The 24,871-nt window shown below is 59.0% G+C and overlaps 1 protein-coding gene across 2 annotated transcripts in view; it reads left to right on the top strand.

Annotated features, from left to right (window-relative positions):
* Positions 1-24,871, top strand: part of KCNIP2 (potassium voltage-gated channel interacting protein 2) — a 43,991-nt gene that overhangs the window by 16,695 nt on the left and 2,425 nt on the right. Inside the window, exons 2-8 of one of the 2 annotated variants that reach the window (XM_030951010.1) lie at positions 21,497-21,592; positions 22,707-22,831; positions 23,212-23,281; positions 23,379-23,449; positions 23,948-24,055; positions 24,432-24,536; positions 24,792-24,854. In XM_030951010.1, coding sequence (XP_030806870.1) covers positions 21,497-21,592; positions 22,707-22,831; positions 23,212-23,281; positions 23,379-23,449; positions 23,948-24,055; positions 24,432-24,536; positions 24,792-24,854 — 638 coding nt within the window. The remainder of the gene's footprint in view (positions 1-21,496; positions 21,593-22,706; positions 22,832-23,211; positions 23,282-23,378; positions 23,450-23,947; positions 24,056-24,431; positions 24,537-24,791; positions 24,855-24,871) is intronic. The other variant, XM_030951011.1, reaches the window with a different exon arrangement.

The following is a 24,871-nucleotide window of genomic DNA, read 5'->3' on the forward strand; positions in this document are numbered from 1 at the left end:
GCATGGCCTTTACGGTTCCCGTGCATCCTCTCACACGCGTGCAGGGCCACGCTCCGACACAACAACACGTGTCCTCTGCTGTCCCTCGTGTGCCATCGGCTGCCACAGCCGTCTGAGCGAGCCGTGTCCCCGGCTCACCTCCCGCCGCTCCGCTGCGCTGTACCGGGGCTCCTCTCAGCGTCCGGCGGCGGCACCGCGGCCGCGCGGAGTGAGGGGCGCGGAGTGTGGGGCACGGAGTGTGGGGCACGGAGCGAGGGATAGAGAATGTGGGGCATGGAGCGAGGGGCACGGAGCGAGGGGCACGGGGAGTGGGAGGGGTACGAGAGTGTGGGGCACGGAGCGAGGGGCACGGGCGAGGGGCACGGAGCGAGGGGCACGGAGCGTGGGGCACGGAGCGAGGGATAGGGAATGTGGGGCATGGAGCGAGGGGCACGGAGCGAGGGGCACGGAGTGAGGGGCACGGAGCAAGGGCAGTCCGTGTCCCCACCCATGACAGGGAGCGTCTCATGGCCTGTACTGCCCGTGCTGGCTCCTGTGCTTCCAAGCTGGAGGTGTCCCAGCACAGCCAGCAGGCAGCCATGGGACTGGGGCAGGGAAGTGCAGGACAGTGTTGTTCTTCAGTCTCTTGAATTTGCCCTTTGTCCCCTAAGCCAGGCTGGTCCCTGGTGCAGGCTCAGCATTAGGAGGGGCGGGCAGTTTCTCTCTTTGCCAGGGTCAAAGCACATGGGGGACGACGTGCTGGAGCTGGAGGCAGAGCCTGGAGCCACTGTCTTCCTCCTTCCATCGCTGCAGCTCCAGCAGCAGCATGTCCCCTCTGGGGGCCCAGCGGATGCTCTGGGGACACAGGCTGACTCTAAGGATCTTTTTGGGAGATGATTTCCTTTGCGCACAGTGAGGCACTGTGGGGAATGGAGCTCACCTGGGGCTGCAGCTGGGGCAGGGCGGGGCAGCCACTGGCCTTCTTAAGCAGGGAGCAGGTCTGGGAGAGCCACAGGCTGGGCTGTGGGGCAGGAGGCTGGCAGGATGCACCCTGCAGTGGCACCCGTGGGTGGATGTGACCCAGGTGGGGTCTTTAGCAGGGAAAGTTGTGTAAGGGTGGGCTCAACAGCCCTGCCTTGTGGCTTGCTTTTGATTTGTGCTGAATTCCTACTTGGCTTTCCAGGGAGGAGCAGGGTCAGTGACCAGGGTGGCCCACATCTGCTGATCTGGAAGGGACAGGAGGTCCCCTGTCCCGCATGACCATCACAACCAGGGGGAACAGGATGGCACTTGCACATCTCACCCACCCGGGACATGCTGGGATGGAGCAGCTTTCCCTGGCAGATGGGAACTGGCTGCCAGGGAGCTGGATGGTGGGGCTTGGGATGGATCTGCAAGCTTTGTGTGCTGCCACGTACGGTGGGCTCTGGCACCCTCCTGTGGCTGTTGTGTCGCCTGTCCTGTGTCCCGCGGGCCCTTTGGGATGCTGCAGCTGCCTTGGTCTGGTTTGTGCTGGCTGGTCCCCGTAGCACTGGGGACACCGTGCATTTATAGGGTCTGGCCTTGTATCACACGGCTCATGGGACCTGATCGCTGCAAGAAACTGTCCGAATGTGTTTGTGTTGTGAGGTTGAGCCAGGAGCAGAGCTCCTGGGTACTGCAGACATGGATGTGGATCCTAAGCCCCACACCTGTTCCTGGAAGGTGTCAGGAGTGGACTGGGCACTGCTGGCTATCCAATCTCTGAACTTTCAGCTGGGGGCAAGTGGTTCACAGGGGTAGATTCAGTCAAGGTGTTGCACTCACAGATTGTCTTTGCATCTGTGTCTCTGCTGAGCTGCCCAATCTGCCTCAGCTGGCCTGGACTGGCCCCTTCCTCTTGTGAGGTTGATGTCCCTTGCAGCCCTTCCCTGGCCTGGGGCTTTGTAGCTGTGTTATTAAAGGGTTGCATGTCCCTGCTGTGCTGTGTGTTGTTGCCTTGTTTAGGATCTCTCCAAACCTGGCTCAGCTATGCAGTGGCCAGTGCAGCATCCCCTGCTGCAGGTCCCCTCCCCCTGGGACACTGTCCTGCTGTGGTGGGGACACACTGCTGGCCCCTTTTGCAGGGCCACAGCCTGTGTAAGAGAGGGGGGCAGACAGAGGGGGCTTGGTTTGGAGGGGATGGCTTTTCTTTTGGGGAGCAGGAGGTGAGGCTCCCCTTTGCTAACCCTAGTACAGGGCTGGTGGGAAGTGGTGGTGCTCTTGCCCCTTCCCTTTGGACTCCTTGAGGTATTTATTGGTGGGGATTGGACAGTCAGGCTGTTCCTGGCTGTATCATGGCTCCACCCTCTTTTCCATCCCTGAGGGAACAGAAGCTGTAATTTCCATCAGGTCCCTTTTTGTTCGCTTCCTTCCCTATTAATAAGAGATGAAATTTATGAGATTATAGAGTCTGGATGGATTCAGAACTGATAGAATCCTGCTGCTGTGGGCTGTGAATGCGCTGTAGAGATGGAATACAGCTGGGAAAATGGTGCTAGGGGAAGGGATGTTGTCTTTAGTCTGCTCAGGCTAGCTCTGGGAGCAGGGAAATCCCACTGCCACCACACTCCAGTCTGTCTGCTGGCTCTGACATACTGTGCAAGTCAGCAACTTGCTGCCAGGCTCAGCTTTGGAGTGAGCAGCTCTTAGCCTGGGTGGTCTCAGAGTCTGACTCCTCTTCCTCCTATCCTTGCATCCATCCTTGTCTCCTCCCCTGTGTGGAGCCAGCAGAAGTGGATGCTTGGAGATGCAGGACACTTGCAGTGATGAAGGACCGATGCCCAGGGATGCAGGATGCTCACAACAGTTGACTGTGGGAGTGGATGGCTCCTGCTCGAGGATGCAGGATGCTCTCGGTGCCGGCTTCCCTCCGGAAGGAGCATCCTCGCCTGCTCTTGGAGAGAGGCGGCCCTGGGATGCAGCGGTGCCTCATTGGTCAGCGGGACCTGTGGAGTCTGCGGGTTGCCATACCAACCTGCCTCTGGTTCCCGGCCAGCCGGGGCGTGAAGTGCCGGGTCGAGCCGGTGCCAAGGGGCGGATCAGGAGCCGGGGGCAACCCGAGGCTCTGCCAGCCAGGGAGGCGTCCATCCGCTTCTGCCGGAGGGCTGGCCAGCACCGCCGGGCTCCCCGGCACCCCGCACCGCCCCGACGCTGCTCCCCGCCGCTCCCCGCAACTTTGCGGCCGGCGGGAGGGCACGGCCCGGGGGGGCGAGCCGGGACATCCCGCTCCCTCTCAGCGGCCGGCTTTCGTGAGCCCCAGCCCCGGGAGGGGCACCGCCGCCCAGCTCTGTGTCCCGCTGCCCTCCTGCACCGGAGCATCCCCGCGCAAAACTTCCCGCTGCCCGCCGCCGGGAGCGGGGCCGGCGCTGCCGGGGCTGCCGCTGCCCGCCCCGCCGGCCCGCAGCGACGCCGATGCCCGCAGGCTCGCTCCGGGCAGAGCGGCTCGGTCCTGCCCCGGGCATCGCCCGCTGCTCGCAGGAGCCGGGGGGCTGTTTGGCGGCCGGGAGGGGCTGCGGCTGGGTCCCTCCCCAGCGCTGGGAGCTGGAGCCATGAGCCACTGCCAGCAGCGCTGCAAGAGGCAGCTGGGCCGGGTGATCCGCTTCTTCTACCAGTTTGTCACCGGCACTCTCTCCCAAGGTAAGTACCGTCCTGGGGGACTCGGGGTCTCTGTTCTGTGACTGGGGGTGTCTGTCTGGTGAGCTCTGTGGGCTTATTTGGGGAGGGGAGAAATGCTGCTTAGAAATGCTGGTGGAGGGGTTGCACTGAGCTCTGTGTGGAGCAAAGCTGAAGATGGCTCCAGGAGGCAACAAAAGCCCCTGAAGGGCCCTTGTGGACCTGGGGTGAGGGGAATGTTTTATTTGGGGAGGGGACTGATGCAAAGTGGAGCATGAAAGAACTGCTGTACATATAAATTGCAGCTGGTCTGATGGTTCCTGACATGTCAAGGAATCTGACTCCTCTGGGGCTGGATCATGCCCTCCATCTAGCTGGACAAAGAAGCCCTGGATGTGCCCCATGAGCCAGGGCAGGGACACGCCCTGGTGCCTGCATCTACTGGTGCTTTTGTCCTGGGATGCTTGGTCCTGGGGAAAGAGCTGTGTGCTCTTGGTTTGATGTCACTGCCATGGCAGGACCCTCACCCCTGTGCCAGCCCCTGCACTGCCCTGCCAGCTGCCCAGAACCTCATCTTCTGGGTGTGAACCCAGCACCACCGCCTGAACCCAGTGTGCATATCCTGGGGAGGTCATCATGGGCCTGTGTGTGCTGGGAATCTGGGTGCCCTATTCCCACTCCTGTCCCTGCATCCCTGTGCAGGGACAAAGGTGGCATCCCCATGGCCTTGCCCTGCTGAGGACCACTGGGCTGCCCCTCTGGGCCCCAGCGGTGCTGGGAAGGGATGCACCATACCGTGAGTGCAGGGAAAGCCTTGTTAGGCCAATGTGGCAGCGTCACGCCTCAGAGCAGGGCTGGGACTTGCACTGCTTCTGCCAGGACTCAGCCTGCCTGGAAAACCCCTCCCAGGTTTTGTCCCCTCCTTGCCTGGGGAAACCCCTGGGTCTGCACAGCCTGTGCCTGTCCTTGGGGCCAGAGAAAGGCAGGAATAGCATGGAGCACTTGGCACAGCCTGGGAGGCCGGGATGTGGGAGCAGTATTTGACCTGTGAGCCGTGCCCAGCTGGCATGCTGTCTTCCTGCCCACAGGGACCCAAGCTCTGGGACGGAGGCTCCTGGTCAAAGCAGGGGACAGTCCCCAGGCCCAGCAGCATGCCAGGCTCTGGAGGCTGGGTGTGCCACACGCAGTGCCAGCTCCATCCCCGCTAGCTGGCTCCATTGGGCACCAGCCAACTTGCCTGGAGTGGAGGGGCCGAGGATGAGTCAGCTGAGTCCAGCCCAGGGCATGAGGGGCAGAGCTGCAGGTGATGGAGCAAAGAGGGAATGGGACTCGGGATGCTCCCAAACCCCATCACCTGCAAGGATATCCTGCAGGTCCTTCTCCCAGCGTGCTGGGCTTTACAGCTGGGTGCTGTGGCATTGGGACTGTAGCAGGTGTCCCCTGGGACTGGGTTTCTGGGGTGACCATGTGTGGTGCTGTGCAGGACCAAGGGCTTTCCCTACAGCCCTGCTGGGTGTGCATGGGATTGGGATGGGCACAGAGGGCATGGCTTGCTGTGGGGCACCCTCACTGTCTTCTTGGTGTCCTCCCAAGCTCTGAGACAAGCCAAAGTGGGGTGAAACCCAAAGCCAGGCACCTCTGAGTTGGGTGTAGGATGTGGGGCTTGCACAGCCTCCTCCCCTCTGCAGCTCCTCTCCTCCCCAGCTGCTGCTCTGATCCTTGGGTCCCCAAGATGCTGACCCCTCTCTGGCTGTTACCCTACCACATCATTCCCTTTTTGGGGGGGCAGTGACCCCCTGTCCTTCCTGCAGAGGTGAAGGAGGTCTCCTGGAGCTCACTGCAGAAGGCACTGGGTGCTTGACCAGGTGGGCCTGGGGCAAGGGGTCCCCTGGCTGGGTGCCCTGAGGAGCTGGCCAAGGACGGGTTGCCAGAGAGGGCAAAGAGAAATGACTCAATCAATTAACCAGATTAAAACTGTGACTTCACCTCCCAAAAATAGCATTTCACCAATATTTTAATGTGCTTATTAATAATCTGCTCGCGCTCTGATTAGCAGCAAGGTAATAAGGGATCAGCTTTAACCTAAATTTAACTCTCCCTAATGGATGATGGCCCCGAGAACCAAAAAAAAGGAGAAATTCCTATCCATCAGGCCGGCCCCCCTGCAGGTCAGGAGCACCTGAGACCTGGGCAGCAGCTGTCCAGCTGTGCCCAGGGACTGTCACCTCACTGTGGCCCAGCAGGTCCCGTGGCACATTTTGTGGAAGTCGTGTTCTAACACCCTGCTGCACTGAGTGAAGAACACTTTAGGGGCAGCCACAGGGGTGGCTCTCAAGGAGGGCAGATCCGGGCCACAGTCAAGGTGCACGGTCCCCTCCTGAAGAGACAGATCCCTTGACAATGGATGATTGCCCTGCTCCGTCCCCATCTTCTCCATCCCGCAGTGGGGGACAGTTCCCCATCCCCAGCTGCTGGTAGTGCTGGGAGGATGGAGACGGGGCCCAGCCACCTGGCTCCCTGGGTGTGCTTGTGACAAGCTGTGTGCATGGAGCTGCTTTTTGGGCAAGAATCCCCACTCCAGGGGTTATTTATACACCTCCCAGCAGGTGGCTGGCAGGGTGTTTGAATTTAGCAGTGTGGCCGGGCTGTGCTGCCGGCCAGGGGAGAGCCAGGGCAGGGGTGGCTGGGTGGGCTGTCAGTGTCACAGCCCAACGTGGGACAGGCAGCACAGGCTCAGTGCCAGCCTGGACTGCCTGGTCCTGGGGCTGTGTTACAGGGCTTGATGCTCTCCCCAGTGCTGAGCCATGGGCATGTGCCAGGGCCACTTTGCCATCCTGTCCTGTGTCACCTGTGGATCCTCAGAGCTGTTGATCTCGGGGGAGAGAGAAGGGAGGAAGGGAGGGATGGATCTGCATGCTTGGATTCTGCTCCCTGAAAGGGGCACAGCTGGGGCAGTGCTGTACTCCACACACAGTGGGGTGGCCACAGTAGGCATGTGACATCTTGTATGCAAAGAGGCTTTGGGATGAGACACTGGGGTTGAGTGTCTTCCTCAGCCATATGTCCCATGGGACAGCACGTGGGGCCAAGCACCATGCAGGGGTCAGAAGTGTCTCAGGCATGGGTGCAGCTAATCCAGCATGGTTTGGGGTCTGTAAGTGAGTGTGCCCAATCCCACAGTGGCACTAAATGCACCTGGCATCATGGAGCAGGAACCAGGCTGGTTGGCTCTGACTCCAGGCTGAGAGAAACAGATGCTGATCGCAGACATCCCTGGGGAGATGCTGTTGTGGGACACAGGGAACAAGATGCCAGACCCAGCTCTCCAGGATGGCAGAACTGCAGAGCCACCTTCCTTCAAGCCCTCGTGTCTGGAGCAAGGACAGACACAGGCATCAGCAGAGATCCTTGCAGCATCGTTCCCTAGGGAGCCCCTTTTCCAGGACTCCCAGCTTCACCTATGGGGTGGCAGCAGGGAGCTGAGCCCTGAGGATCCCAGGATCATCAGGGAACTTGGAGCAGCCCTTGGGCTGTGGTGATGCCTCGCTGGCCCCATGGCACTGAGACACAGCCACATGTGTAACGAACCCCGTCTGTTCTCTGCCCCCTGCCTCCTTCTCCTGGCTGATGGTGCCACTCTCCCCCCGGGCCAGGAGGGTTATTTTTAACTGTTTGCCATGTGCTGTCTGAGCACAATTAAGGTAATTGGTTTGGGAGCCTGGCTCTCACACAACGCTCCCAATTACCTGCCTGCCTGCCCGTGCGGCCCCCCGCCTCCCTGCCCGCGGTGGCCGCTCCTCTGGCGAGGGACTGCCGGGACAGGGCTGCCCCACATAGCACAGCGGGGCACGGGGCATGGAGCCATGGAGAGGACATCCCTGCACAACGACAGCCTGCTCTATGCCTCCCTGATTGCCATCCTCCTCCTCATCTCCTATTGGTTCACCACCCGCTGCTTCAAAATCATCAGCGGCATTGAAGGTACGGGGCTTGGGATGTGGGGGACAGGGTGGCCCGGCCACTTGCACAGACCAGGCGGTGAGGTGGGCCAGATATTTGGTGTGGAAGAGGTGCACTGGGGACTCCCTCTCTGGGAGACCTCCATGTCCTCAGTGACTTCATTAGTTCCTCCTGGCTGTGGTCCTGCTCCCGTGTGTGAGAGCAGCCAGTGGCAGCCCAGGGCTGAGCTGTGGCTCAGGGCTGCTGTATCCAGCACGGCTCGGGGTCCACCACGCTGCTGGTGTTGGGGTGCTGCTGCCCCTCGCTGTGAGATGGGGATGCAGATGGACTCTCTGGAGCCTCCCACTCTTGTAGGGTGCCCAGAGCTCATGCTCGGGCCTCAATCTGCGTGTTGGGGCTCTGGGTCCCATTGGGCGTGACCCACATCTTTGGTGCTCAGCCGGTGTGTTGGGGAGCTCTGGGATGTGGTGGGAGTCCCACTTTCCCCAGTGAAGGGTCTCTCCAAGCCCCACTGCAGTGGGATGTGAGTGTTAGGGGTTTGCAGGGTGAGACCCCAAGGCAAGGAGCAGGGCAGGAGGGGTGAAACTGGCATCACGTGTCTGGGGACGTGCAGAGCCTCTCCTGCCCGGGGTGTGCATTGCTCTGTCTGTCTGTGAGACCGCTCTGCACAGCTCAGCCAGAGCCTTGGGGCACTTCCCACAGCTTGGCCAAATGCTGACTGCCTGCAGGGGCAGGGAGCACCCTGGGAGTGATGCCCCTCAGTGGGATGGGGGGCAAAGCCCTGTCCCACACTTCTGGTGGGATGCGTGTGCTCTTGAGCATCCCTTGCAGGCAGCTGTGGGTCTGGCTCCATTGGTGACCTCCCACATGCGGTCCCATGTGTCTCCTCCATCCTGGGGCAGCTCCAGATGGAGTACCATCCCTGGAGACCTTGGTGAGGTGAAGGGGTGCTCCTTTGTCTCACCTAGCCCATCTGGAGCTGCCCTTGATTGAAAGGAATATGCTCTGGGCAAGAAACCCTGGGGAGTCTGGGGGTGCTGGGAGCTGGGCACAGCGTGTGGCACTGGGACATGGCAGCAGTGCCAGGTGTCTGTGCTGGTCCTGGTGGGATTCTGTGTTATGCTGGTAGCAAACAATGCAGTGTTTTGTCAATGGCTCCAGCACAGAAATGTGTAATCCTGACAGGGCAGGCAGTGGGAGAATTATCACTGCTCTGCTGGGGAGGATGGCTGGCACAGGGGAGGCACAAGGGCAGGTGGGGAAGCTGTCACTTGGTGACTGACCTGCCCCTGCTTCAGCCCCAGCATCCCACGATGCTGCCAGAGACATGAGGGGCCAATGTCCGTTCACATGGGTTCAGCAGGTTCCCTTTGCAGAGAAACTGCCCTAAACCCTCTGGATCAGGCTGGAAGGGCTCCTCTCCCTCTACATCTGGCCAAAACTAGCTTGCAAAAATAGACTCATGGCTTGCAGGACAGGCATCAGCGCTGGAAGCAGCTGGAGGCTTGAGGAGAGGATGGGTTGTAACTGGGGCTCAGCAAGAGAAATGGCTTTAAAAACACATTTGGCATCAGTTGGAAACTTCCCACAGGTGTGCAACAGGTCTGTGCCACCCCAGCCCTGAGGGACTGACTCGAGGGCAAAACTGGGAAGCAGACACATGAAATCCAGGCTCAGTGCCTGGAAACTCAGCTCTTTCCAAGAAAAGGAAATGTGAGGTCTGTAAACTTCCAGCCTGGGGAATGTTTCCCCGGGGAAGGCTTTCAGCTCTTTTCCCAAGATGCCTCTGATGCATCTCTGGCATCTTCTGCTGGTGTTACAACAACCTTGGGAGCGTGCCCCAGGTGGGCAGGCAATGCCAAGCCCTGTGGCATGGAGCCTCTAGATAGCCAGGCTGTGCTGTGACCTGGGACTGAGACACCAGCCCTCCCCATCCCCTGCCAGGGGACAAACCTGCAGCTCCTGGCCTGGAGATGGGGGTTCCTGGGAGGTTGGTGTGAGGCAGCCCTGCTGGGAGCTCTTGCCGGGGGTCTGCTCCATAGCCTGGATATGGTGACCCCACCTGTGGCTGTGGCAGCTGGCCTTGCTCCTGGGGTGAGCTGGGAGGCAGCAGTGGCACAGGGGCAGCCCTGATCCCTGCTTACCACACCAGTGCTGCAGTTAGGACTGGTCTTGCATCATGGGCCATACGGGAATTGTCTGCCTGGAGATGGGCAGTGCTGGTGGCATCCCTGGGGGAAGTGATTGGGAAGACCCCAAGGGGTACTGGGCCCTGGTGATAGGCAGTGACCACAGGTACCTGGATCCCCAGAGATCCCTGTGTTTGTGATCAAACAGCCAGACAGGGGTTGGAATGCTGTTAGAAAAGAGCTAAATTTAGCCCTGTTGTCTGTGTGTGGATGTGTGCTTGAGGCACAGATGCACAGGTTCACCCTCTGTTTCCAGCTTCTGTGTGACCTTGGCTGGATCCCTAGCCCCTGCTTCTCCTCCTCTCCTGCTCTTGCTGCACCATTTGGGGGTCTGGCAGTGTCTTGGGAATCCTGCATCACAGCCTCTGCTCCCAGCCTGTTCTCTCTGACCTGCTCCCCATCTTCCCTTGGTCTTCCCAGCAAAACAGGAGGACCCATCTGCCTGCTCAGAAATGGGGCAGATGGAATTGTTGCCCCAGACACTCTCCAGGAGGGAGATGTTGAGGTGTTTAGCCAAGTTGGTCCCCGTGGGGCAGACACATGTCTGGGGCACAGAGGACAAATCTGAGTCATCCCCATGCTGGATGTTTTGCCAGTGCCCAGCGTCCTGCCCCTCCCCGTGTCCCCCCCTGGGAACCGAGTGCCTTTTAATATCTGTGGCCCGTTTCCTTAGCAACTGCATTAAGCAAATCGATGGAGGTGGTGTCATTGGAATGGGAGGGCATGCCTTCTTTCCCCCTCCGACCCCCCCATCCCGCCACCCCCCACACCTCCCTCCCCTTGGCCTGTCTCCACTCTTACTCACAGGCACGGCCCTGCCTCCGCCTGCTCTCCCTGAGCCTCCTGCCACAGCCCTGCGCTGACCCCTCGCTCGCCCATGGCTGATGGCAGCTGTCCCTGAGTAGGGGGTGACAGCCAAACCCCCGCCAGGGACACAGGCCCTGGTCCCTGGGGATGCGAGGTGCTGGGGTGAGGGGGCTCCAGGACTGTGGTAGGGAGGGGTGGAGGGGTGAGGGGCCATGAGACACCCCCACCATGAACCTGGAAGGCCTTGAGATGATTGCAGTGCTGGTGGTCTTGGTCCTCTTCGTCAAGGTGCTGGAGCAATTTGGCCTCTTCGAGCCTGTGTCCTTGGAAGGTAATGGGTGTGGGTGGTGCTGTCACCTCTGGGGACATGAGGGGCAGGTGGTGGGTGTCCAGAGCTGCCCCCAAGGATGCTCCAAGGCTGCTGCATCCATGAGGGAGTCCTGGTGTCCGCTGGCTGCTTGTAGGGGCGTAGTATGGAAGGAGCAGAGTATCCTGCCTGTCCCAGTGGCTGGGGATGTAGGGAGGGGACCGGGCTGGCAAGGTGTCTGCTGTATGGTGGTGACTTTGGTGTGTGCTGGGATGCTGGGGCTGGGACTGCGTGTGACTGTGTACGTGGGCACCAGGCTGTTTTCCAACACCTCCACAGGAGCAGGGTGTTACCAGAGTCCACGGTCACCTCATCCTGCACGTGAGGTGTCGGACTCAGCACCAGCCTGCAGAGCAGCCAGGCTCAGGCAGGATGGGTGCATGCTGGGCCCTCTGCTCCTGGCTCTCCCAAGGCTCCCTGTGGCCCTTGGGCAGGGTGGGAGACACAGAGGGAGCTGTCCAGCTGTGGATGGGTTGTGAGGTGCTGAGTGCTGTGCACGGGACACACTGGGCAGAGTCTGGATCCGCCCAGGGGATTTTGCTTTTTCATGGTGGGAGTGAGGTCAGGACTGCTTGGCTGGGTGCTCCCTGGACTCCCAGGGTGATGGTTGTGTGAAGGGTCCCCCAGCCCCTGCTCATGCCTGCACACACCTCTCTGAAGGATGCTGCAGCCTGCCTGGCCCTCGACATCGGGGCATGCACAGGGTGAGGAGGAGACAGACCATCTTCCTGGTGCAGTGGTGCCCTGAGATATCTGCTGTGCTTCTCCAGCACTGGGTGCCACACGGGCTGGGTGTAGTGGTGAATGCTTGCCTCCACAAGCAGTGAAGCAGACAGCAGCCAAGGCTGCACCTACAGGATGGCTGTGCCTGGGGATAGGGAGGGAGGGGACAGATGGGGGGATCTCTCTCTCTGATCCTGTGAACCTCATCACAGGACAAGAAAGGTGGGTGGAAGTTTTCATTGCCATTTAACGGCTTGCTAAGTCCCTGTGTTCCAGCAGCAGCACTCCTAGGTGGATCATACCAGGAGGGAAACTGAGGCAGGAGCTGAGCTGTCAGACACCCTGCCTTGTGAGTGCTGGAGGAGGGCATGCTGACTGTGCCCAGGGTGGACTCCCCCTCCCCAGCTGCTGGTGATTTGGGGGTGCCTCCCTCAGACCCTGCTTTCCCCCTCCCAGTGCTTTTACTTCCCCATGTAGCTGCTCGAAGCTTTAGACCAAAATTGGTGGCATTGATTGCAGCTGTTCTGCAGCTCCCAGGTGTGGTGGAAAGAGTGGAGATAGAGAGCCCCCAGCCCCTGCAGCAACCCTGCAGAGGGGCTCAGGACAAGGCAGGGGCCAGTCCTTGCCTTGTGTGGTTCCTCTGTTTCCTGGGGCACACTCCTTGTCCATCTGCAACTGACTTTTCCCTAGCGTGGGCCAGAGCAGGATGCTGGAGATGGGGTGTCCTGTGTCCAGCCTTGTCCCGGTCATCTGTCACCCCTCCAGAAGGAACAGGGCTATGCCTGTCCCACTCCACCCACATTCCCGTGCTGAGGAGCTGCAGTTCCCTCTGGCTTGGCTGGAGATGCGCCCCAGCTGTGAGGGTGGGAATGGGATCCAGGTGCTCTGGATTGCCAGCAATTGCCCCCATTGCCTGAAGGTGCCCAGAGGAGAAGGAAATGTTGCTTAAGGGGCAGAAATTGGCAGAGGTTAAGCTGAGCCCTGGGCACTGTACAAGGAGTCCTGTGTGTGAACGGCAGTGGTTTGGGATGGAGGTGAGGTGCTGTTGCATAGGTTGCTGCCCCTCGTGACTTGAGAGGCAGCAGGTAGGATTTTGCTCTCCAGGGAAGGTCCCAGGCAGTGTCTGGGGCTGGTGAATACTGTGTCCCCTCCAGGGGTTGTTTACAAGCCATGGCTGGGTCAACAGTGACAGCCCAGAGACCGCAAAGAGCCTGAAACCAAACACTAATGGCTTGGGTCTGCTAATGGACACGGGCTCTGCCCCTGCTCCGGAGCCATCGATGCTGTGGCGGTGCTTCCCTGCTCCGGCTGCTGGCCCAGGCCCTCCCTGCCCCATCCCTGCTGCTCCCCTGCCTGCGGCTCTCTCTCCACCCAGGTAGTGCTGTGCCACCACAGTCGTGGGCTGGGAATGGAGCAGCTCCAGAGGGACCAAGCCGACCCCTCTAAGTCTGGGGGAAGGGTTCAGTGGGAGCATCTTGCAATGAGATCCCGGGGGAGTTCCAGGCTTGCTGGTTCCCAAACTCAGCTGGATGAGGCCCAAGGACCCCATCCTTCATTTGGAGCTGGCACTTCCCTGAAAAAGGGGATTGGACAGAAGTGCTGGCTGTCTGCAACCCCTTGTCCTGCCTGCTTGGCACTGTACCCCCTGGGACCTTGCCACAGCCTTGGTGGCACCGGCACAGCCACTATCTGGCAGCAGCAGTGGAGCATCCCTGTGATTGCACTGTGCTCCAGGACCTTCAAGGTGATCAGTGCTGGAACTGACGTTGTTTACCAGCTGGCTCATCAATGATGGGTTGTGTCATCCCACCTCTGCCCTGTGCCATCATGGCTGTCCCCAGCCCCGAAGATCTCCTGGCAGACCCATGCAGGAGGCTCTCAGACCTCTGCTGAGATCTCGCTTGGGCCAAGCGCTCAGCATGGGGCAGGTGGAGAGAAACACTTATCAATTTTGCCTCTTGAAGTGCAGCATCAATAATTCAGCTCGGAGCAATCGGTCCCGGCTGGGAGGAGGGGTGGCGGGAGGGAAGAGGCGGGACCGCCACCCGCGTAGCCCAGCCACAGATTAATATTGAATGAAGTGGCAGATTGCTGTCGGCAGGATAATTGGTGCCTGCCCAGGGCTGTTCCTGCCTTGGCTGTTCAGGGTACGTGCTGGGGGACAGGCAGGACTGGGGGTGTCTTGGAGAGCCCCCAGCATAGGGTGTGCTGGCCTCTGCCTTCCCTGGGGGCTGCTGCTGCTGTAGAGCTCAGGATAGGGAGAGAGAAGCAGGGCTGGGAGGGTGCCAAACCCTTCTGGAATGTGGGAGAAACAGGAGGGAGCAGCAGCATGCTTGGGTGCCACCAGCACCCCGAAAGGTGCCAGGCAGAGGGTGGTGGCAGTGAGCAGTATGGACCCCTCCTCATGGCTGGCTCAGGGTGAGGGTCCCTCTGGAGAGGGGAGAAATCGAGCATCCCCAAGGTGCTGGTGAGAGCAAAGTCCTGTGCCAAGCTCTGGTTCCTCCTGCTTTCCAGGAACCTCTGGCAGGAGTGCTGTGTCGTGGCTGCAGGAGGGACTGGCCCTTTGGGGTGTGATGCTTTAGTCCCTGGGCTCGGGGTGTCATCCAGCCTGGTGGGTCTGACAGATCGCAGAGGTCAAGGTGAGCTTGCTGCAGGGCAGTAGATCTTAGAGCATTGACATCTAGCCTAGGATAGCTGCAGGCACTCCAGGTTGAAGTTTGAGGTTCCCTGGGCTGGGCTGCACCAGACATTCCCCCATCTGCAGTGGATTTAACCCTTGCCCTTCCATGGGCTGGCTCTAGGGCTGGAGAGAGTTAGCTCTCCCAGCAGCCCTGAGCTCCCCAAGGTCCACAGTACCTGTAGTGCACCCTGTGCCTCTGGCTGCTGTGTGGTGACATGTCCTGCTCAGCCCAGCCAGACCTAATTAGCTTGTTGAATCTCTTCTCCCTCCGGCCTTGTGTTAATCACTTTTCACATTGCTTCCTTCCCAATTCCCTCTGGCCTGATTTGCTCTTGCTGTTGCTGATGTGGCTGGAGAGGGGAGCAAGGAGATCCAGCTGGACATGGGAAAGGGCCCCCACTCTGTCCCAGGATGGGCTCTGAGCCAGCAGACAGAGGGGCAGGAGATCACTTGGCCACAGGGAGGTGAGAAAACCACAGGCTGGAGAAAAAGCAAGAAATGTAGAGAGCAAAGGAGCCTGTTAGAATAGACTGCCCTTCTTTATAGTCCTGCTCTGTTGGTGGAGGGTGAAACCTTCATGTCCAGTGGAGAGGCTGTGACTCTCTAGGAAGAGGTTGTGTTGGGCTGCAGGGTGCTGTGGGAGCTCATTGGGATGTCCTTCACCTCTCCCCTGTGAGGGACAGGATTAAACACCAGAACTGGGCACAGGTGGGAATAGAAGTGCCCTGGACTGCGCTCTAGGGAGTGTGGAGTCCATGGTCCCTGGAGTGCTGATATCAGGATGTCAGATGTGCCATCCATGCTTGGCTACAGCATGCCCTGCCAGGGATACAGGAGAATGTCTCATTCCACCATGGGTGCCTGCCCTGGGGCTTGTACTGCTGGGGCAGGAGGTGGCCACATCAGAACAGCTGTTGGGTGAGAGATGCATAGACAGCTGAAAGCCACTTTCTAATAACTACTGCTGCCAGGCTGGAGTCTCTCCTGCTGCCCTCAAAGCAGGATGCTGGGTGGGCTGTGGGGAGCACCCACCCTGACTGTCCCTGACGTGCTGCCCTCCCTCCAAGCAGCACCCTGTGGGGCACACTTGCACCCTGTGGGGCACATTTCCCTCCAGCAGCAAGCAACTACCCAGGGCTGGCAGCCTCTGCTGTGGCTGTGACTGACTTGCTGGTGCAGAGATGCAGAAGAGGGAGGAGATGAGGGTTGCAGATGTCTGTGGAGGTGATCAGTGGACAAGGCTGAGCTCCAAGGCAGGGAACTTGTGCCATGCAAGGTGGGGACACTGTTGGGGGGAAGGTTTGGTGGTTTGTCATGGGGCAGAGGGGATTTCCTAGGCGGAGCTGCTCACCAGGCTGGTGACAGCAGTATCCCAGTAGTGTGTGATGAACTCGAGGGTCCCTGCAGACTGCTCAGCTCCAGTGCCACCATGAGCTGCTGTTGGGATGGAAGTCAGTGTGGCTGAGCCTCCTCCACCTCCATGCATCCCCTGGTGCCCATTGTGCACCCCTTTGCAGGTTCCTGTGCCAGGCTGTGTAGTGCAGGGGTGCCCTGCAGGAGAGCTGACCCCTAAGTCCCTTGGGCAGTTTCGTGGGCTCTCCTTCTCTGCAGCCTGGGTGCCCCGGGGCACCCCAGAGGATGCCAGGGCAGGAAGAGGGAGGGCCAAGGCAGGTCTCTCCTCCCCTGCCCTCCCCTCTCCTGCGTTGCTGGGTCTGTTGCTGCCAGAGCAGCTGCCGGCTGGGGCTGTGTGTCTGGCCATGGCGCTTGCTGAGGCACCCTGGGACCTGCAGGGGCTGCAAACCGTGGGCATCATCCTGCTGCTCTGCTCCAGCCTCAAGATACTCCATGCTCTGGGCATCATCGACCTGACCAGGGGAGGTGGGATGGGGACAGGGATGGGGATGGGGTTGCAAGGAGATGGGGATGTGGTGGTGCAGGTGCTCCTCCTATCCCAAGGGTCCCAAGGGCTGCAGGGTGCTTAGGGGAGTTTCTGAAGGATTAGTGTGGTGTAGGGCTTTTTTTTTTTTTTTTGGGGGGAAGCGTTGGAGTGTCTGGCAGCATTATGGTGTAAGGAACTGGGGAACTGAGGGTGTCTGGGGGTGTTTCAGGGTGTTAGGATATTGGGTGGGAATATTTGTGGACATTGGAATGTATGGTGTTGGGTGCAGGATGCTACAAATTTAAGGTGTCTGGGAGCATTAGGGTGGGGGATATCTGTGTCTTGAGGCACTGGGATGCAGTGACGTGGGGTGCTGGAGGATGGAGACTGTCTGAGCTATTGGAGTCTCAGGACAATGGGATGCAGAGGGCTGGACTTTGTCAGATGATGGGGAAAAGCACTGCAAGTAACTGGGGCTGAAGAGATAATTGTGAACTGGGAGAAAAGAGCCATGAATGTGGGGGGCAGCACCATGCAGGGCAAAGCTTTCTCACTGCTACAGGAATTGGTGGCTATGGGGAGAACATGGGAAAAGAGCTGAGAGCCCCTTTGCCTTCCCTGTGGGTCTGTGCCAGGGTTGGGAAGGAATAGGATGCTCTGGGTGTTGGGCTTCCTGGACTGGCAGTGGGTACTGAGGACGGGGCTGGATGTGGCCAAAGAAAAGGACCCAAAATATGTCAGCAATGGATGCACCACCTGTTGGTTGTGCCTGGTGAGGGTGGAAGTGCAGGGAGCTGCATGGTGCTGATGCCTTGTTTCCTCTGGCTCGACAGTGCCAGAGACAGTCCAGCTCAAGCAAGGGCTGCCAATGGACTTTGCATGAATGTGGCTTTTTGCCTCCATCCCCTCTGCCTCCTTGCTGGCCCTGGGGGTGCTGTGAAATGAAGGGACTGCAGATCACATCCCCTTGGGTAGCCAGATTTCAGAATGGAAGATGTCTGGCCAGGAGTGATCAGAGGAGCAGCTAGTAGTAGAGCAGAGAGAGGGGAGAAGAGGAGGGTGCTGTGCTCAGGAGGTGCTTTCAACCTCCCTCTGATGGCGGATGTCCCTGAGCTGCCTGGGATCTGGCTGGGGTGTGGCTGAAGCACATCCACTTTTGGTCCCTGTGCCTTACTGTGGAGGGTATGGATGACATCTGGGTGATGGAAATGCAGAACTCTAGCTCTCTTGTGGAACTCACTGCTTGCAGCCAAGAGGAGCTGCTGCTCCGCTGGGGCATTTTTTTGGTAGCTCCTCTGGCACCTTGGATGTGCTGGTTCCTGCTGCCAGAGGAGGTGCTGATGGGGGCAGGATGTGTCTCTGTGTGTGGGTTTTCAGCAGGGTGATGCATATGGCTGTCCCAGTCCTGCAGCTTTGTCTGCTCCATTTGAGGAGCCCGTGAGCTCCATTCTCTCTTGGGATGTGTATCCTGTCCCATTCCCTGCTCACAATATTTTGTGCACGGTGTGGTCTGAAGAAATTATTATTGTGCAGCATCTCCTTTGTGCACAGCCAGGCTCTCTGGGAGCACTGTCACAGGCTGGGGATGGCAATGGGGACAGCAGTGCTGCGAGCCCCACTTGACTCTGTGGCCCATTCTGGCCCATGGCCAGTACCCCCCCCGGGGATTGCTCAGCACAAGGGTTGTGCAGCTGTTTCTCCCTCTGGCACCAGGGAATATCCTGGTCCTGAGCCTTTGCTGTCCCACAAACTGCAGCTTGCTTGGCAGCTTTGCTGCTCCCAGCTCTGTCCCACCCCCAGGACAGGGACTCTTTGGCCCTGGGAGATGCCAGCTGTGATTTCATTCCCCTGATGGATGACTGTCTGGCACCTTTGCTACACTTGGCTCTGCATTGCTGACTGATGAGGGTCATTTGCAGAGCTGCTGTTGGTGGGACACATCCTGACCTCCCCAGGGGAGACTCACTCTTCCTCGGGCTGAGCTCATTGCAGCCCCCAGAGAGCTGTGGCTGGGCACTTCCCTGAGCGGCTGAGCCCTGCTCAAGGGTGATTGTCAGCCACAGGTTTTATCGGGGCAGCTGGGTTCAGATCAGCCTGGGATAGCAGCTCCTCCTGCCTTGCCAGCTGCCCCAGTGTTGCCCACGGGGCCGAGCAGGGGCTGTGATGCTCCATGACCGGTGGGCTGCTAGTGCTCTGCTCCCCTCCTGGAATGGTGCTGTGCCCTGGGGATGGGGACACTGGGGGGGTCTTACTGTGGGATGAACATTTTCCACCCATCATGATCATGCATTTATTGACAGGTTACTGAGAGTGATGGGGGAGTTTTGGCACTGCCTGTTGGTTTGTTACAGAGGGTGTATTCTAGCAGGAGGGTGCTATAGGAGGGGTGGGTTGGTCTCTCCATCCAGCTGTCACTGGAAGGGCGCTGTGGCTGTCGCTCTATGGGAGGGCAGGGACATTGTTATGCACCTGACTGACTCTGTCTCCTGGGTCCTCTGTGTGAAGGAGGTGTCAGCCCAGCACTGGGTAACCCTCAGCATGGTGGCATTGGCTGGATCCAGCCTCCAAGGACACATCAGCTGCTGGTGGCTCGATACAAAGTGGTCTGTGGCCATCCTGAGGGCAATCATTGCTGGGGGCAGGGATCTACCCGCTGTAGGTCCCTTTAGAGCCGGCCTTCGGGATTCATTTCAACAGCGTGTGGAGGTGGGGGTGGGAAATCCCTTCCCCTCTGGTGCTGCTCAAGGACGGAGTGTCAGCTTGTGTGTGTGTTTGTGTGTTTTGAAGTCTCTGAGCTGCAGAGCGATACCCGGGAAGCGACAAGGCGCTTAACACGGCAGCCCTCCCGCCGCAGACAAAGCGCTGCCCGCCCTTTCTGCTCCGTGCCGGCCGCTGGACGGCCCTTGCAGGAGGGTGGAAAAGGAGCTGTCGCTGGCAGGGACAGCCGATCGTGCTGCAATGTCCCGTGTGTCCAGAGTGGCAGCACGTGGTTGGGCTCTGCTCCTCATCTTTGGGCAGAGCTGTTTCCCAGCAAGGAGCAGCTCCCAGACTTGCTTGTGGTTTGGATGCTGGAGACAGAAAGAGGGTGGTGTGTCCTACTCAGCAGAGCCCTTGTGTTCACTAAAGCCAGGACAGCAAAACCCCAGCCCTGGTCACCCCTCTCCTGTTGTTAAGCTGCATGTGCTGAATGTGCTCCCCCCCTGCCCTGGGGACCCTGGAATCGGGCCCCCTTCGGTTTCCTCCTTGAGAAAACGCCCATGTTCTTTATTTTTTTCTTTTTCCTTCTTTATAACAAACTAAAGTGTAACTTGCACCCGACCTGACCTACTGCACGTGCCTATACCTGCTGCCCCTGTGAGTCCAACCACAGTTTACTCTCTGTTGCATCTCTCTCGCTGTGTGGTTTCCCTCCTGCCCTGCTCCCTCCTGGGTGCATCACCCTGGCACTGGGTGTTGCTCTGCCCACCCTGTCCCTTCCCTCTCAGCAAAGGGGATACTTCTGCCTGTCAGGTCTGTTCCACAGCTCAGCTCTGCTGGAGGGACCTGGCTCCAGAGCATCCTTGGAAGGCTGAAAGGTGCAATTTCCCTTTCCCTCTGCAAATTAAGGCCCTGGAGGGGTAGCTGGGACAAAAAAATCATGGTTTATGTACAACTGATGCCCACTTCTAGGAAAGAAAGTCCTCTTTCCTCACCTGCCTGCAAACCCTGGAGCAGACAGGAGCCAGGTTGTGCTGTTCTACCAGTGCCAAGATCCTGGTCCTCACCCTTGCCCCTGTCACTCCCTGACAAATGCCAGGGGATGTGTTGGTTCATCCCTATAGGTTTGCAGCTCACTGTCACCCTGCTGAGGATGCCACATCCCTGGGGAGAATTTGCCCTCTTTGAGTGGCTTTTTGTGATGTCCTGCTGGATCCATGATCTCCTGGAGCTATTCTCCACCCCCTAGAATGATGGAGCTGCCTTGGTGTGAGCTCAGAGGATGCCAGGTCCTGCCTGTGAGCACTTTGGGGCCAGCCTGCCTAGAAGTGGCTGCTGGATGCAGACCCATGTCTCTGTCTCGGAGCTGGGTACCATGCAGCACCATTTTCCTGGCATCTGGGGCTCAGCTTAGTCCCACAAGGCTGAGAAGGAGCTTCTCTGGCAGCTATTTGCTAGACCCCTAGAGCAACAGCCCCAAAACCAGGGCTCAGGATGCATAGGCATTGTGACCTGCTGCTTGCAGATGTACAGGATGCTTGGGGCAAATAGTGACAAACCAGAGCCCAAAAGGGACTTTGCACCTTTTGTCCCATTTGTCCCCATGCTGGTGTCTGCCTCCCCTCGGAGGCTGGAGCCCAGCATGGCCTTCATCCCCTCCTCCTCCTCCTCCTCCTTTCCCCCCTGCAGCGTTAGTCCTGCACTGAGTTTGCTGGCTTGAGGCACTGTGGGAAGGGAGGGAGGGGGTCTGCAGCCATGGGGCAACACCAGCTGGGAGAGATGGGGCTGGGTAAACCCACTGGGGTCCAAATGGGGGAGCAGGGGGTGGCAGTGGGGTCAGTACAGTGAGGGGACCTACTATTAATGCAGGGTGACTTGGATGCAGTGGCCATGGGCCAGGCTGGCATGGGGAGTCCCTCGCCAGCCCTGTAGCCTGGCCAAGGCAAAGCCCCGTTCCCTTTCTGGCTGTCTCAAAGCAGTTCCCTGGGCTCAGATCCCAGTGTTGCACTGGGGTGGGGGTGCATGCTGCAGTCTGGGGCTGCATGGGGGGTTCTGGTGCATGCTTTGCCTTCAGCCCTTGGGTGCCAGCAGGATCAAACCCAGCCTGAGCTTAGCGAGGATGCAATGCCCTGGCTCTGCCACAGGCTCCTTCTTGGGCTTCATTCTACCCTGCCTCCCTGCAGAGCCCCTCGGAGAGGGTCCCCAGGGTGCAGGTAATTGTCCTCAAGGCTAAAGGACAGAGTCTGGCCCTGCCATTTCCTGACTCTCTGGGCTCCTGGAAGTCTCCAGGGCACCCTGGTAATGATGAGGGTGTACAAAAGTGCTGGGTGTGGGTAGCTTAGCAGGGTTGTCCTCATCCTTCCCAAGGATGGATACTCCAGTGCTGGGTTTGTCCTGGGATTGAGCAGGAAGGTCGACCAGAGCCTGGGCTGGGTTTTGCCTTCCTGCTCCTCCAGCCTCACGCTGCATGTGCTGCCTCTGCTCAGATCACCCCGCGCCGGGTGCCCAACCCTGCTGCCCGTGGGGACCGGGGGCTGATGCTGTGTTAATTCTTCTGCTTGGTGACTCCTTCTTTCTTCCAGGCAACCCGCCAGTCCAAACTAAAAAAGCGCTGAAGCAGCGATTCCTCAAACTGCTGCCCTGCTGCCGGCCCAAATCCATCCCCTCGCTCAGTGAAAGCAAGTGCTTCTTCTTGCCTTTGTGTGTGTTTGTCCCCGGCGGTGCTGCTGCCTGCTCTCCGCCCTGGCCCTGCCTGCGGGAAGGGGACGCCTCCATCTCTCCCCTGCCCTGGCTGTCAGGATCAGCCCTGCCCCGGAGGGGTCCGATCCCATGGGCTCTGCACCCACCTCTGTCGTTACCTGCTCACAGGCTGGTTTTCTCCCTGCTCATCTCCCTGGAGCAGCTCCCACGGGATGCACAGCGGCAAGGACCGCTTGGGAGCTGGCTCAGGGAGCAGGGCCCTCCTGACACTGGTCTGAGGGGTGGGGACTTGTTTCTCTAAGCTGAGGGGCAGTTTGGAGATGGAGGTGTGATGGGGCGATGAGAGAGGCTGAGCAGGGTGTGAGTGCAGAGTCCCTTAACCCCCTGTACTGGGTGTGCTTGGCTCCTTGGAGAGTCCAAGCCCCTGGTCAGGATCTCTCCCAGCTCCACGGTGCAAGCCAATTCCCCCTGGGAGAAGGTGAGTATGGAGGGGCAGGGTCTGAGCCGTCCCACGAAGAGGGAGTATCTGCTGTGTGCCCCCCTTGGCTGAGTGGGGTCTCGGGGTGCTGGTGCTGCAGGCAAGGGTTGTGCAGCCTGGCAGGTGGTGGAGAGAAGCCGTCAAGGAAGGTGGGAGCACAGTGGGTAGAAAAGAATCTGGAAAGGCTGGGGTGGGGGTGGCATTTGGGACTGGGGGTTCTGGGGGGCAACTCTCCTACTGGATGTGAGCCCTGGTGCTGCAGGACATCAAGGGTCTGAACTCCATGGGGCAGATGCCTGTGCTGGTGGGAGGAGAAGGGCAGGCAGGGAGGGTTTCAGCACTGGGGGGTTTTCACACCTCTTTTGTGCCCAGCCTGGGCTGTACTGGAGGGGGATTGTTGCCCAGTCTGGTCTGAACCCAGGGTGTCTCTGAGTGTCCTCTTCTGGCATAGACCCAGCTCTGGCTGAGCAGAGCACCCCAAACATGTGTCAACCTGGGCAGGTGTGAGAGGACAGCGTGTGCTGGGCAAGGTGCCTCTCTGCCCCCTGGCATGACAAGATAGGGCAGGACAGTGCTGGCCTCAGCCACCCTCTCTTCCCCTGGGTTCCTTGCAGACAGTGTTGAGGATGAGTTTGAGCTCTCCACCGTCTGCCACCGCCCCGAGGGGCTGGAGCAGCTCCAGGAGCAGACCAAGTTCACCCGCAAAGAGCTGCAGGTCCTGTACCGAGGCTTCAAGAATGTGAGTACTCCTTGACCAGCTTTGATAGCCCCCACCTCTCCTGCCATGTTCACCTTGGGTACTCCTTTGTTTGTGAAAGTTTTTGGGGTTGAAGTTTATGTAAGGCTACAGTCTGATCTTACCTCCAAGGAGCTCAGTGGGAAGACCTGATCCTGTGCTGTTTCCTTGGGTGCAGAGAGCCCCTTCCTGGGTGCCTGGGGTTCAGAGCCCCTCCAGTGAGGGGTGCAACCCAAAAAATCAGGGAGATGCTCTAAGCAGCTTTTCTAGCCACCTCACCAGGTGCATAGGGCTGGAGGGCAAGGCAAGGCAGACACAGGTTTTAAGGAGGTGCTCAGCCCTTTTTGCAATGTGGAAGTGATGCTGTGACCTTGCCCTGGCAGGAGTGCCCAAGTGGCATTGTCAATGAAGAAAACTTCAAGCAGATCTATTCACAGTTCTTCCCTCAAGGAGGTGAGTGCCCATCCCCATCCCTGTCCCCATACACATGGGTGCCTCTGCAGGGCAGAGGGTCACCCAGCACCCCCTCATGCTGTCTGCCTCCCTGCAGACTCCAGCACCTACGCCACCTTCCTCTTCAACGCCTTCGACACCGACCACGACGGCTCCGTCAGCTTTGAGGTGAGCTGTGGCCAGGGAGGGGGTGATGGGGTGCAGCAGGGCAAGGAGAGCACAGCCCTCCAGGGACCATGGACTGGGGTCAGCAGTGTTATTGCAGATGGATGAAGAGTTGGCAGGCCTAGTGGAGTTTATTAAATTCCCAGAGGCAACAGAAACTAATGCAAAGCAAAAAAAAAGGGGCTTTCTGTATTTTCTGGGTAGGGACCCAGACTGGCAGACACAGCCATGGCTGGGTCTTGTTCACACAAGACTGAACACATTGTCCTCTTGGTTGCTGTGACCCAAGAGAGTAGTGTGGGAAATGTACAGTGTTAAGCAATTTTTTCTCCCCCAACTCTTTTTGATACCCAACATTTCACCTTGTCAGCCCAGCCCCAGGGCATATCAGCTTTGGAGCTGAGTTTCTCCCTGCTGGAGAATCAAGCAGGACTGTACCCTGTGTCTCTGAGGCTCTTGGTGGCTGTAACTCCCATTTGCCTGCCTTGTCCATCCTTGCAGGACTTTGTGTCTGGGCTGTCCACCATCCTGCGGGGCACCATTGATGATCGCCTGAACTGGGCCTTCAACCTCTATGACCTGAACAAAGATGGCTGCATCACCAAAGAGGTGGGATGAGGGGTCCAGACTGGTCCCTGGGGCCAGTGCAAGTCTGCACCTGGCAGGGACAAGGGCAGAACTCGGCTGAGCTCTGGAGGAGGGCCTAGGGGATCAATATTTAATTGAGCTCAGCTTTGCAAATGTCCCTCCTGGCCCCCTGGCACTGGTGTGACTCTGGGAAGGAGGTGGTTGAGTGGTGTGCAGCTTTGGGGCTCCATCGTGTTTGCATGTGTACACATGGCCCCACACTGTGCACAGAGCCAGCAGAAACACATTTCAGCACCCCACAGGTCCTTCAGGAGCATCAAGAAAAAGGTTTAGGTTGGGGACCAGGTGGAAGCAGAGCCCTGTGTTGACACTGCAACCCTGCTCCCCTTCCCATCAGGAAATGCTGGACATCATGAAGTCCATCTATGACATGATGGGCAAATACACCTACCCGGCCATGAGGGAGGAAGCACCCCGGGAGCACGTGGAGAACTTCTTCCAGGTGAGCTGAGTACATCCTCAGGAAGCAGGAGCACATGGGGAAGCAGAGCTCCAGCACAGAGCTGCAGTGGGTGCAGTAGAAAACACCCCACTCTGGGGATGAAGCAGGGCTGTGCTGGTCCTGTTGGTGCTTGGGCATGCCTGGGGCCAGGGGTGCACTGTGTCCAGCCCCTGTGGGACCTGGGCAGGGGGTATCAGGTTCTCCCTAGGGCTGGGGCTGTCCCTGCTATGTTCCCTGTGCTGTGCTTGTCTGCAGAAAATGGACCGGAATAAGGATGGTGTGGTGACAATCGAGGAGTTCCTGGAGTCCTGCCAGAAGGTAAAGTCACCAGCAAC

The sequence above is a fragment of the Camarhynchus parvulus genome, chromosome 6, assembly GCF_901933205.1.
Source record: "Camarhynchus parvulus chromosome 6, STF_HiC, whole genome shotgun sequence".
Lineage (NCBI taxonomy): Eukaryota > Metazoa > Chordata > Aves > Passeriformes > Thraupidae > Camarhynchus > Camarhynchus parvulus.